The sequence below is a fragment of the Triturus cristatus genome, chromosome 8 (genome assembly GCF_964204655.1).
Source record: "Triturus cristatus chromosome 8, aTriCri1.1, whole genome shotgun sequence".
Taxonomy (NCBI): Eukaryota; Metazoa; Chordata; class Amphibia; order Caudata; family Salamandridae; genus Triturus; species Triturus cristatus.
In genome coordinates this window covers 935,837,439-935,851,998 of record NC_140591.1, presented here as the reverse complement: position 1 = coordinate 935,851,998, position 14,560 = coordinate 935,837,439, and the positions used below count along the sequence as shown (strand labels likewise).

General features: G+C 45.7%; 1 protein-coding gene across 4 annotated transcripts in view; it reads right to left on the bottom strand.

The window, feature by feature from the left end:
- NIT2 (nitrilase family member 2) overlaps nucleotides 1-14,560 on the bottom strand; it is a 409,012-nt gene that overhangs the window by 42,052 nt on the left and 352,400 nt on the right. For all 4 annotated transcript variants that reach the window (XM_085622466.1, XM_085622465.1, XM_085622464.1 and 1 more), the window contains one exon: nucleotides 7,183-7,238. In XM_085622466.1, coding sequence (XP_085478592.1) covers nucleotides 7,183-7,238 — 56 coding nt within the window. The remainder of the gene's footprint in view (nucleotides 1-7,182; nucleotides 7,239-14,560) is intronic.

Sequence of the window (14,560 nt, the reverse complement as noted above, 5' to 3'; positions counted from 1 at the left end):
CTCAACGACAGACGCCAGTTGATGTAAAGTCGAAGTCCACTTTGTCTTATTCTTCTTCTTGTGCCTCTTCCCCGAGTGTCCAGAGGACTTTGAATGGGAGGAAGAGGACTTAGGGCTATGTGAGCGGTCCCGCGACCTCCTCTTCTTCGAACGGGACCGTGACCTCCTCGGAGTCTCGCTTGACGGTGTCGACTGCCGGGCTACAAGCACATTCATCGCTTGCTCCATCAAGGTCTTCCGGCCATCGACCGACATTCTGAACACAACCTCGTATCGTGGTCGCATTCAAGACACCACAGACATACGCAGTGGGGATCGGTGACCGACATCATGTGGGAACAAGTCCCGCATGGTTTGAAACCTGTCTTTCTCGAACACATCCCCCGCACACAAAGTCGAATCCAAAAATATCGACACAGTCGAGAAAAAGCCTGCGAAAAAGCGGCAGAGGGGTACTTCTTGCCGGATCGACGCTTAACTGGCGCGGAAAGAAAAGACCTGACGTCCGCGCACCTGGGTGGCTCCTATATAGGCACCGCAACGTCATAACTTACACTACCGTCGCCAACGTCACGTGGAGCCGAATGGAGCCACCCGACGTCTCGCGCAAGGATATTGCTCAGAAAAAGTTTCTGGATCCAGTCTGACGCTTGGGATATCCATAGGTAAGGAATCTGCAGCTAGAAGTCTCTATCAGATAGATCCCTTCTGTAATAATAAATTGGTGGGGAGTGCAAAAACAGATCTAAGCACATATTGCAGTCCTAGAGCAATTTGTGGATTAACAAGACCATACAAGGAAGCTCCTCTAAAATAAATTGAAAAAATAGGAATAATGTGGACTCATCCACATTCAGCTTCCAGTATTCAGCTAGCAGAGAACACAGATATGATCAGAATGTTGTTTGCAATGTAATAGAGAATTGATATTCCTGCTTGGTGTGCCAGTCGGTGAAAAGGGATGGAAGACAGAAGTGAGCTTTTGGCAGAAATAAGGATCTGCAGTACTGCGTCATCATCTCAACACAAATCTGGTGTTATGGAAGCAAGCTGAAGGAGTAAAGTAAAACACCAGCCTTTTATCTTAACTATTCTATATTATGCAACATAACGGCAAAATCTTTTGAAAGTTAAAAAGGTTTCATCAGTCAAGCTGACTAGAGAGGAGACAGCAATACTAGCAACTCATCTACTCTTTGTAACTGATAAACAACCATCCAATGTAGCTCACACACTGCACCGGACCTGCCAACTTAAAAAACAAGCATTTGCAATGCAATCGGTCTCGCATTGACAAGAGTTTCTTCCCCATCTGGTTCCACCTCTGCGAGGCGGTGGGTATCAAGCTCATCTGGGTGGCCGTCATAGGAGACTGGCTCAACCTCGTCTTCAAATGTTGAGTACTGGTTCTGGGTCTGTGGCGGGCTGTTAAAAACCAAAAGTAGCTGGCGGGATAGCTCAGTGGCTTAATGCACCTGCAGAAGATGTCTGTGTGTAACATTTAGGTCACCAACTTGAACCCTGACTGAGCTTGTCTCCTTGTTTCATCCCTATGGCGGGGAGGTGCAGAGCTTGTATATTTAAATCATAGCTGCACCAGCTCGGCCTTTCATCATCCAAAGGTTGGCAAAATGAGCACCATTCAGTTCGTGGGTAAAATGTTCATTAAACAAGGTGTAGCTAAAAAACGGTCATATATGGGATCTGAGGAGCCAAAGATAAAAAGACTTTACCCTTGATACCACAATTAGGTAAAAGGGGGCAATTTGGATTAGAAGAAAGTCTCATGCATTTACAAGCAGTGACGTCATGAGCCTTCAGATTATTTTGCCGCTTTAACGAGTCCTACTAAAGGGCCACAGTCCTCGGAAAAATCATTTCTTTACACTGCACAGGATATATTGGTCGCCCTTGAAGCTCGCCAAAATAAGGGGCGGTGGAGAGGCCAACTGTACGAGATGTGGGGCCCCGAACGCGGATGACGTTCACATTTTTGCAGCTTGCCCCCAGATTCAAGAGTTCTGGGGCAGTGTGGGTAAGACCTTGTCTGATGTGCTGGGCATGGAGGTTGAGGTGAGCCTTTCTTTTATTATTTTTGGTATAATGTTGAAGCCTGATGGTCTGTTGGTGCTTTCGGGGCCCGAGAGTAAATTGGTATTCTATCTTGTTCTTTTGGCAAGAAGAGAAATTTGTAAGCTTTGGCGTCAGGTCCTCCCTCCAACTTGGAGAGCCTGGTGGAACGCGGTACGTTATTTTAGAGACTTAGACCAAAAGGTCTATCAGAATAAGGGTAGGATAGACGTGGGGTTGTTTTGGAACCTTTTAGATGACTCAGTCAGTGATTAAACTAGCTATCTATCCTATGATTAGACCTTTCGGTCAGCTCCCGATGAGTGGTGTGGTTGGGTTCCACACATACACCATCAGCTGAGTCTACAACCATTAGATAAAAAACTACAAGGGTGGTACAGGTTGAGAGGTCGTATCTATGGAGGTCATATGAGGATACAAAAAAAAAAAAAAGGGCCACAGTCCTCGGGTTAGTCGTCAGACTCTTTTGTGGTAATGATTTTTTATTTCTTTTGCAATTGATATAACGACGTAGCTCCAAGACGCGCTTTCCACAGAGAAGACTGCAATTGTAGCATCAACATTTCAGACATGAGTCATCGCACAATCAATAGTGTCAGCAGGGGCAGGTTCACAGGGAGTTACTGCTGAGTCTCCCATGCAACACTCATTTTATGACAAAGCCTCGTCTTGCGCCATCCCCCATCTCACATTTGTGCCCGAATTGTCAGACCACTTTTGGCTGTAACGTTTGGAAACTTGAAATTTCTTTGTTTGTTGAAATTACAATTGAGATATCAGCAGGTACAAGTGTATTGCCCTAGATCACACAGCTTGTACAGTGATGGCCAGGACCTGAACCTTGTTTTGTTTAATACATACACAAAAACAATGCACATCTGCTCTGCTGCAGGGATGTTCTGAGATACTGGCAAATTTTGCCTTTTGCACGCTCCCATTCTCCAGAAACGAGGCCATTTTGAGGTAATTTGCTATAATCTGCAACCTTTTATGGCCCTTTGTGGAGTCGGGGCAAATTACAGCTTTCTTAAAGTAGTACCAGCCCTTCGATGAAGTAATAAATACCGCCCTGTTTCAAAAAAACTTCATAATGAAAGAGGGATTTGCACTGCTGGGTCCAGTGAAATGGTAGTGTTTTTGGGGCAGATCTCCATCCACTAACCCCATCTCACTATCTTGTCTCTCTTTGCGTCTCTCCTTTCTCCCTGAACGCATTTAGTAGCTCAGTAGCACAAAGCGCTACACAAATAAAAAACACAAAGCTGGATACCGTCCACAACTCGTCTTCTTGAGAATACTCATCCATGGACAGCAGAAAAGCATCATTCTGCTAGTGGCCTGCTCAATATTCGGCTGCGCTTCAATCTATCTTTGCTCTGAGCCTCTCACGCAATCCTTACGCCCCCTGTGTTTGTCCCAAAGGAGATAACCAATGAAAAGAATGCATATTCAGCTGTCACCTGGCCATGTTTTGTTTTATTGCAGCATTACTCGGGATGGTTGAAAGATTTGCTGCGCTAAGAACAAGTTACAATCAAGTGATGTGAAACTGTCAGGGGCCACTAACACAATGAAAGTAGCCAAGGAATGAAAACCCAAAACAAGGTGGAGAGGCCATCACACGCTGTACAGTGTAATGACCAAACAAAACTTTCTCTGAGTGAAATTGCCAGGGACCAAACTAAGCACGCAAAGGAGGGACATTTACACAAATACACCAATAACAAGCCAGCATTTCTAAATGCCACAGATAGTAACCAATGGCAATCGGTGGGTTTGCCAAACCCCACAGAAGAGATATAACAGGTCGATCGACCTAAAAATTCACAGTGTGAGGAGGGAGTGAGGCCTTGGAGAGCAAGGGGCTCATGCCGAGAACCATCTAAGAGACACTTCTGCCCCCTCTTGCCCATGTGTGAGAGGTTGGCCTGGTATATGAGGTCCACTAATGTAAGTGGGCACCTTGCACCAGCCCAGACATATCTTATGGGGATTTAAGAGGTCTCCGACAACCTTAGAAAGCTATTCAAGTGGTAGCTGATGAGCAGCCTTCAGGCTTAGTCTTGAAGGAGTGTAAAGCAGCTTGTTTTACCAGAATGCAATCTTACAGTATAGAGTAAATGAAAAGAGAACCACATAGTAGTTATAAAAATATGTATTTATTATATAACACTATCTAGTACGTTCCAGTATCTCCCACACAGAGATAGACACAAATCACACAATACCTTAGCAAAGAAATCACAGTAAATAGCAGTAATACACAGGGGGGACCAAACCATATACTAAGAAAGTGGTATAAGAACCACGATTAGAGTCAGGACAATGTCGAGAGGACGTAGAATTGCTGGGACCCCAAGGAACCACCCAAGGTGAGCAAATAGGGACCCCACGGTGTGCATGTGCAGTCTGTGAAAACGACTGCGTGCTCCATACAAGTTTATGTGCAAGTCGTGGTTGGAATTTTAAAGATTAGGGACCCTTCCCAGTGTACCCTGACGAGACCCAGTGGAAGACACAAGGTTGGAGAGCCACCCCACCTGTGGTTACCGAAGTACCCAGGGAAGCCAGGTGCATAGGTTTGAAGTGGTGTCGGAAACCACCGTCTAACCCAATGGGGGATTTCAGTAAAGTGCCGCTGCTGGAAGAGGCGAAAGTGTCCGTGGGAATCCAAACGTGGATTCTTGTCGAAGAGTACCTGAAAGCAGAGGGGACAGAGTCTGGGTCACTTGGGAGTGACCAGGGGCTCAGGAGACGAATACCCACCGATGTTGGGTGCTTCAGGAGAGATGTCCATGACCTTGACTCTGCAACTGTGAGGACCAGGAGCCGGATACGAGCTGTACCACGAAGGAAGTCGAGAGCTGAGGGGTCGGTGTCCGGCGGGAGCACCAGCAAACCTTGGCAAAAGCAACCCAATCAGGAAGTCAAAAAAGTGTACGGTTCGGACCAGCAAGGTCCAGGAGACTCACCACAAGCAGGGGAGTCAGGGCAGGCCCCAAGCAATCAGGGGAGCCCAAGGAAATCAAAGGTGACCCTCAAATGGATCCACAGGCCAACCGCACAGAAGTTGCGAGAGGACATCAAGCAGCTCACCAAAAGAGGCAGACCACGATGCACACAATGCGGTGTGGCCGAAGAGTTTGGTCACAGGAGGTGCTCTGGGTTGGGGCTACTTGGAGCCTGAAGATCTTCTTGCAAAGATGTCAACAAGCCTTTGCAACTGCAAAGGTGACGCGGTACCCAGGGACTCGGTTATTGTAACCGCCACTTGAGCTGCTGGCCTCAACTTGGTCAGAGGGGAGAGCAGGCCTCGGGCTGAGGAAAACCACCACCTGAGTTGCAGAGCCTGCAAAGTCTGGAGGAGCTCGGGATCTGCAGACCGGTCGTCTTCGTTACGGTGCCTGCGAACGCAGGGGAGTGGCTCCTTCACTCCAAGGGAGATTACTTCGGTTGTCCTTGATGCTCCACAGGCCTTGGAAGGTCCCTGCAGGATGCACAGGCACAGATGATGCAGCAGACTGGAAGGGGGACGAAGTCAAGCCCAAACGAAATCCAGAGTGCCCAGACGGTAGAAGTGCAGTGGTTTCAATTAGAATCTTGTCCATGACGAATCTAAGGTTCTACAGTCAGGTAAGCCCTTAAATACCCACTGGAGAGGGTTGGAAAGATTCAGGGAACCCTACCAGGGGAGGGTCTGGACAGGGGGGAGGTTACTCCCATGTCCTTTGTCCAGTTTCGTGCCACAGTGTGAGCCAATGGATCGCAGGACTGGTTTGAACTGGACTATTCACAGGGACACCCAATGTGCCCCTCATGCAGACTTCCAGGCGCTGGCAAGTGCACCCACCCAGTCCTAATAAATTAAATTCTGTCTGGGAGGTGGTCACATCTCCCTGTGACAGGATGTCTATTGTTCTGCCTTCCCCTGCTCAAGTTTGGCTCAGCAGAAATGCGTCTCTGGTCGACAGAAACCATTTCGTGCTGTCCGGAGCTAGATGGCTGGTACCAGGAACACCGAGGGTCCCACAGAAGGCCTTCCTTTGATACCAAACACGATAGGGTTTGTTGCAGCCGTTTTCAAGATGGTCATCACGTGGTCCAATAATGCCCCTCTTTATTAGTATATGGCGGCTTCACTGACAACCTGGGAGAATGAATTCCATAGGCTGCAGGGGTGTCCTGCTCATGCAGGGGCACCCTCTCACTTAGAACCAAGCACCCTGCCTTCAGGATTGTAAAGGCCTGCTATTGGGGTAACTTATAGGTTTTAAATGCAGTGACCCTTAGACATAGTAAACCTATATCTTTAGTAAGTGGTGCATGCACGACCTTACACAGGCTGCAATGGCAGTCCTGTAGTCCCATTTTTCATGGCCTCTCATGGGTGGCATAATACATGCTTCAGCACATTGGAGGCCTCTGGGGTACCTATGCCCTGGGTACATGGGTACCATATACTATGGATTGACAAGGGTACTCCAGTACCAATCTGGAGTGTATCTATGTACATAATATAACACTTTAGGGAGAAAGCAGATAGGTTGGGGTCCTGATTAGCAGGATCCCAGTCAGACTAGTCAAAACAGCATCACATCAAGCAAAAAGTGGGAGTAACCATAAAAAGCAGATCCTACTTTTTTACACCATCCAAACCCCATCATGAAAAAAAAGCTTGCTGATGACGATGCCAGTGTTCTGGGGTGTTTCACACAACAGCCTCTAAAGAGAGCTGAAAATCCACTCTTTGCAGTGGTTTCCTGATCGGCTCCCCATCACTTGACCCTGTAAAGAGAGCTGATATTGTGCGACACACCATGGCATTGTGTGAGTTGGCAGTTCTGCAGCATGTATAAATGATGGTCCTACAGGAATGACACGGACAGTACCACTGCAAAAAAGAATTTTCAAAATGCTAATTACACTTCATGAGCAAGTTAACTGTGCAAAAGCAATATGAATATACAATCCTTGTGTGAATGCTCATGGAAAACCCAGCATAGACACTGACATTTGCCTACACTGTTACTAAAGTAGCTTTAAGCTTAAACAATCGACGCAAACAAAAACTGTCAACAACATTTTTCTTACCAATTTCAGTGTATGTGACTGTTTCGTCAGGGCCAGCTTTGGATAGGACTTCCCCCCTAAAAAGATAAGAACAGTAAGATAAGTTGTACTACAGGGAAGCAACCCTTGGGAACAAAAGTACTGAATAACACAATACCATACACTGAATTTACTCTTCATGCAGCCCCGTAGTAATTCGCAAAAATAACCAGATAATTTAGGAAAGCAAAATTAAAAAAAATCTTTGAAAACATTTTCAGGACACTGACCCCACTTTAACTTCAACCTGACCGTCCTCAGACGTCATTACACTCACTGCGCATGTGTGTACTTTTAACAAAGATGTAGTCACTGGTGTATCTACTTAGAACAATGAAAATCTACCTTGCTTGGATTTGAACCTATGAGTTTGCATAGTTCTTACAACAAAACCAGTTTAATTACCCAGCTAAAAGCAGGTAAAGCCTCCAGGAAAAATACCTGGGCATAACATGTGGGAATCGGCACAAAAGCCGAATTCGTACATGTTATTGCCCAAAACATGTGATGCTCGTTAACCCCTATCAACCTCCCCACCCCTGAATAGCCAGGGACCATGACATTGGTAATTATTATCTTTTTTTTAAACAAACTTTATTCATTTACAACTCATTCACCAGTATAATCTTTAGGAGGAAACAGTGCTCATACATTGATGAATTACTTAGCATCATTTACATGTACGATTATACATTCTAGGAGCAACTTCTCTTTTGATGTCTCTGCCTCCTACAGTGGCTATCCACCTGAACAACAGTTCTAGGATAGTTGTGATCTATATCTCTACCTGAAGAATCAATTCCATAAGCATCCCTGCTAGGCCTTACTCTTATCTATCCCAACAGTCAATGGGTTAACAAAACACCCCCTACCCTTCCTCCCCCCTCTAACTCCACCCACCCCCTCCCACCATCAGACATGTTGCTCCATCCTTCATCTCTGTGTTGAGAATTATTCACACTTGTAGGACATTTGGGATCACAGTGCTAGGAAGCAGACTTCCGCATAAGGGGGGAGCCACCATGTAGTACCCGCCGCCCATCAACCGAGCCACCCGCTCAGAAGGGCAACGCTGCAGTCCGTATGTACAAGTCTCCTCACACAGGGGGTCAGTCCAGGACATTGGTAATTATGAGGAGTTAAATAACAGGTAAAATCCCAGGGCACTCTTAATGGGGACATTAATGAACAAGTTACTTACCTTCTGTAGCGCTTTTTCTGGTGGATACAGTACCTGCCTGTGGATTCCTCACCTTTTGAATTACCCCTGTGCCAGCATTCCACAGAAACTTTTTTCATAGCTCCCCCTCGTTGACGAGGACGTCAAAATAGCACAGCTCCACTTGCGACTTCGTAGGACTTCACCGGTAAATTTTAATTACCTAGACTTAATTTATGCGGTAAAATTCAATAAGAATAACTCAGTAAAAATAAGAGGCAGAATCCGTGGTATTTGAGGTTTTAAAAGGGGATTTATTCCTTACAAAGGAATTGGTTCGAACCAGGCAATCGGATTCCGTCACCACGAGGGTTCGGGAAGGGATAGAGGCAATACTTTATTGACAGGTCATCATATATATAGTAAATGCATTACAGTGAAGACATATGCAGAAGGCGTGACAGTTGAGAAGAGAGATAAGAATACACATACGTAATGAATCAAGGCGTTACAATAGGCGTGTACTTAGAAACGTCATTATGAGGATGTCACAGGTGGGTGGATCCATAAGAGAATCCAGCAAAGTCAGCAGAAATACATGGCAGAGATGTGCGCACAGTAGCATGACGTGTGTTTGACGTGTAACTGGAGGGTGAAGGGGACTTGACATTTAGCCCTACATGAGGAGACAGAAGTCTGGGATGTCAGAACAACCTAATCCCAAATCGTATCTAATATCTTGTGTTTAAGGAACTGTATTATCTGGAAGGAAAGGTCTCTCAGGCAGAGGCTATCCTATACTAACTACTAGTGCGTGTATAAGCGTCTACGTGTCTACATGAGATGCGAGGGGGCATGGGCCTATCATGGTAACAGGAGCTATGAGTTACTTGCACGGAGACAGTAAGGCCGGGCCCTTTGCTTCTGTAGCTGGAAGGATGTTTACCTAAACTACTAGACAGGAATGCATTTCTCGAGGAGCGGAGCAGATAACTTGAAGGCTGAATACAGTCTTGGCAGGCAACAGGCCGGGCCAGGCACCGTTAGCCGCGCAGGAAGTAAGACAAAGGTCATGGATACAGATACAGGTCCAGGCTGGAGCATTCAGAGGCAGAAAGCAGGAAAAGGCTCGATGGCAGAATTCAGGGCCTAACTTGCCAGAGCTGAAAGCCGTGAAAGGTACACCATATAAAGACGGTGGCAAGGCATACTTAAGAACGGAATATTCGATCCATTCATGGTGGATCTGAAAGAGGACATGTTAACGTTGGACGCATATGTATTTGCGTCTTCATAGCTGGAAGTGGAGGGAACATACATGTACTTGTAGCATGTACATGGAGCCGTTGGGGTCTAAGATAGGCGACACAATTGATCATAAAAATTCATCTTTCCTCATTCCCTCCTTGTCCCCTACGGACCCTTCATGAGATATCGATCCTCAGGAATCCATCAATCTGTTCATGTAACATCATTTGTTCTTCTTTCTTCTTCCGGGATTTTGAATGAGAACTTGAGTGTGGAATACATGATGTGGCACACAGGCCGCAAATCGCTGGTCCACATTGTAGACACAGGCAGCAACTGAATACTATGAGAAGGGCAATACCTAGGAAGGATAGGACTTTCCATCCCCAGGCTGACAACACGCTCCAGAACCAACCGGACCATGTCCAGGTGCCTGGATTCTGATGTATCTGGCTTGCAATCTTATGAAGACGAGTTATGGCTTTATATACGGATGGCGCGTTTTCTGGAATGAGAACACAGCAACTCGATCCGATGACTCTACAGGCTCCGCCCCTATCGGCCAGGATGACGTCAAGGACAAGACGATTTTGGAGAACAACAATCCGCATCGCAGACTGCTCCTCTGTTAAGTTGCCTAGGGCAGAGGTAGTTTCATTCACTACTGCTTCAAGGGTTCTCGTTAATCTGCGTATCAGTTTACTATTAGAGACAACACCTATGTAGGGAAAGAGACCTTTATTGAAGTCTGTATATTGTTCCCATGCCGTTTCAGTGTAGTCGACAATCGGGAGATCTCTCTGGGGTCTATTGTGTACTAGATGGGTATTTCTATGATAATCAGGAGGGGCTAGAAAAACAGGTGGCAGAAGGAATGCAATGTAACAGGTACCATCCCAACCTAGAGGTAAACGTATATATGCGGTATGACCACAAATGAAGTAAGAATGACGGGAAGCTCTAAATGTAGACTTGCCTTGATCACTGAATTCGATCACAGTAGTACATTTACTATGACCCAAGTGTACTGAACCATTCTTTCTTACACATAATTCACCTTTGACTGGTAATACGGACATAGCAGGCAAGACTGGTGCAGCTTCGGTTTCAACATTCAGAATCATGAGGTTAAGTGTAAAATTACCTAATCCATATACTTCATTCTCTAGATCAGTTCCTGTCCTTTTTGGAAGTCCCTCCTTGGTAGGGTAGCAGGCTTTAAGCAACACTAAGTTCAGGTTTCTCCATACCCAGTTGCTCTGGTAAACTACGGTATTTGAATCTAAAGAATTTATCAAACTAAACCATGCGCCACAGGAACCATTGTGTGTGAATGGATACGGAAAGAGGGGCAGAACTCCCTTGTATTTCTGATAAGGAGGGAGTCGGCCACATATCCAACAATTTGTAGCGTTGTTGGCCTGATGGGAGTGATGTAACATACTAATGAATGTGTTGTTGCGCAGCGCAAGTCGGTAGGGCAACTCATGTGGAGGTAATTCGCTAAAAGAGTGTTCGGCAGTAACATCGGAAGCAGAATGTGCACGCTTGAAAATAGGGTAGTATATGTGCAACAGTATACTTGCAGCAATAATCAGAAGATTTAGAAAAAACATAATCAACAATGTCACTATACAGTGACTATGAAGTAATTTACAATATGCACGTTTCTTGAGCTGTTTCTGTCTATCTCTCTCTCGATTTCGGTCTAGAGGATACATGTCAGAGACTAATTTAACCGATTCACCTAGGAGAGGACTTAAACAATCAAATTGTCTGACTTGCTAGACCTTAGTTTCAGTTTATAGTTTTGGGCAGCAGTGTTCTCGACCAGGGGGAGTTTTGAATCAGTCTGTGGAGGGGGGCAGGGCTGAGAGTTTAAATCAGAAGGTAGTCCATGAAATTTCTTGATATGGCTCGAGTGTAGCCAACCCTTGCGACCCTCGACCTTCACTGCTGTCCTCGTGGTCAGGAGTACTAATTTCGGCGTTTGCCAGCGAGGCTCCAGCGGGCTCCTCCTGTCGAAATTTCTTATGAAAACAAAATCTCCGGGAACCACTTCATGGGGCTTCACCTCGGTGTTGTCGGGAAAAGCTGCAGCTACCTGTGAACGGCAAGATTGTAGTGCAGACATCAAGGAAGCAAGGTAATCTGTCAGCATATTACAATCAACATCAGTGATTTTACGAGGTATAGGCGTCCCCCACATATTTGGTGGCCTACCGAAGACCACCTCGTACGGGGATAGCCCTGTTCGAGAATGTGCTATCATTCTCATGTAAAAGAGCGCAACTGGTAGAGCTACTATCCAGTCGACACCTTTCTCTCTACAGATTTTAGAAAGTCGAATTTTCAGAGTCTGGTTATGACGTTCCACGAGACCTGCTGCCTCGGGATGCCGGACACAGTGGAATTTCCATTGATAGCCTAACAGAAGTGAAATATGTTTCATTAGCTCGGATGAGAACGGTTGGCCATTATCTGAGTACACGATACGGGGCAAACCATACCGTGGGAAGAATTCACGAACCAACTGCTTGGCAGTGGTCGGGGCAGTGTAATCTGAGACTGGATATGCTTCTGTCCAACGGGAAAGAGCGCATACAACTACGAGGACATATTTGAATCCTCGACAACGTTCCATCTGGATATAATCCATCTGGAGGACTTCAAAAGGTTGATCGGGAGGTTGAAATCCACCTTGCTCTACAGGAACGCCTTTACCTGGGTTGAACTGACAACAAATCATGCAAGTACGGACTTTCTGCTTGGCTGCAGCTCGTAAGTGTTTATTAAACCAAATGTTTTGAATACTGTCTAACAGAGCTTTCTCTCCTAGATGTGCTGGACTATGTATTGTGTTAATGATAACTTGAACCATGGAGTCGGGGAGAAACCATGTAGATTTTCCCTTCGTCATCCATCCCTGATCTGTTTGGATCCCTCCTAGTTCAGTCCATTTCTTGATTTCCTCTGGTGTAGCATGTGTCTGTATGTCGATTACATCAAGGGCGGGATCCTTAACTGTCATGCAGTGTGTCGATGTCGGACCTATTGTCTTTGTCAAGTCGGTTGCATGAGTCCGATTCTGTGCTGTTTGCTTAGCTGTTCGGTCTGCTAGGTCGTTACCCTGGGAAATGATATCGGTAATTTTTGTATGGGCCTTGCACTTCATGATGGATATTGAAGTAGGCAGATGTATTGCATCTAACAGAGCTTGAATGAGGGGACCGTGTTGAATGTGGGCACCGTGAGAAGTTAAATAACCTCTCTCTCGCCAAAGGACTCCGAAGTCGTGTACAACTCCGAATGCATAACGTGAATCTGTGTATATGTTGACTCTTTTATTTCTGGCTTGAATACAGGCTTGTGTCAGAGCGATGAGCTCTGCTGCTTGCGCTGACAATGTGTCAATACAATTTGTTTCAATAACTTCGGTGTCTGTCGTGACTGCGTAAGCGGCCACTAACTCTCCTGTACTTGTTCTCATGCATGAACCATCCACATAAAGTGTCAGGTCTGGATCTGATAATGGAACGTCTGTCAAGTCTTGTCTGGGTTTCGTCGTAATAGTAATGACTTCAATACAATCATGTGCCAATGGGTCTGTTCCACTTAATGGCAAAAGTGTGGCAGGATTTAATGTACTACAGCGTCTGATTTCTATGTGTGGCTGGAACAATGTTAATTCGTAACCTGTCAGTCGTGCTATAGTCAAGTGCTGAGTCTGAGTTCTGTTTAAAAGAACTTCCACGGAATGTGGAACTTGCACTGAAAATTGATGTCCTAATACTATGGAATCGCTTTGTCTGATCGCTAAAGCTGTCGCTGCGACTGATTTCAGGCACGTAGGCAGAGCCTGGGCTACTGGATCTAATGTGCTAGAAAAGTAAGCACACGGCTTGTGTGAACCTGCTTGTTCCTGAGTGAGTACTGACAAGGCAGTACCTTCGCGTTCTGTAACAAAAAGTGTAAAAGGCTTACTGTAACATGGTGTCGCTAAAACAGGTGCTTGACATAAGGCTTTCTTTAAGTCTTCAAAAGCTTGTGTATGTGCCTGAGTCCAAGGGAGGACAGTCGAAGTCGCTGCCTCCTGGGTTGTCAACTGAATGAGTGGTTTTACTAGAAATGCATATTGGGGAATCCATTGTCTACAGTACGAAGTGAGACCTATGAAGGCCCGCACCTCCTTTTGTGTCTTGGGTGGTGGCATGTTTATAATTAGCTGGATGCGGTCAGGTGTGAGCTGTCTCCCCCCCTTGGACAGCAAGTGCCCAAGGTACACAACTTGCTGAACACAGAATTGCAGCTTCGAAGGGGACACCTTGTGCCCCTTGTCGGCCAGGAAATGTAAAACCGTCAGTGATGCTTTTTCACATTCGGGTTCGCTTCAGGCGGTGATCAGCAGATCATCGACATACTGAAGCAGGGCAGTGTTAACAGGCATGTGGATACTGTCAAGTTGTCTTTTCAGTGCTTGGCTGTAAATGCTAGGGCTTTCTGTGAATCCTTGAGGTGCGCGTGCAAATTTGAAGCTTCGTCCATTTAAACTAAATCCGAACAAATATTGGCTTTCCGGATCAATTGGGACGCTAAAGAAGGCGTTCTTGAGGTCAATTACAGTAAAGAACGTTGCTTCTGAATCAATAGCTGTCAATAGTGAAGAGATATCTGGAACCACGGGATATTGTGGTACAATGCATTTATTTAATTCGCGCAGATCAATAATCAATCGATAAACTGGGGGTGCTTTTGGATCAGTTCGTTTAAGAATTGGAATAATAGGAGAATTACACACATTGGAGTCGGTTTCCACAACCACAATGAGCTCGTCAATGATTTGCAGCAAAGCCACTACAGCATCTGGAGGTAACTTGTATTGTCGGATTCGTGGTAATATCACTCCTGCTTTGAGTGTGACTCGATATGGTGTAATATGCATACAACCTACAT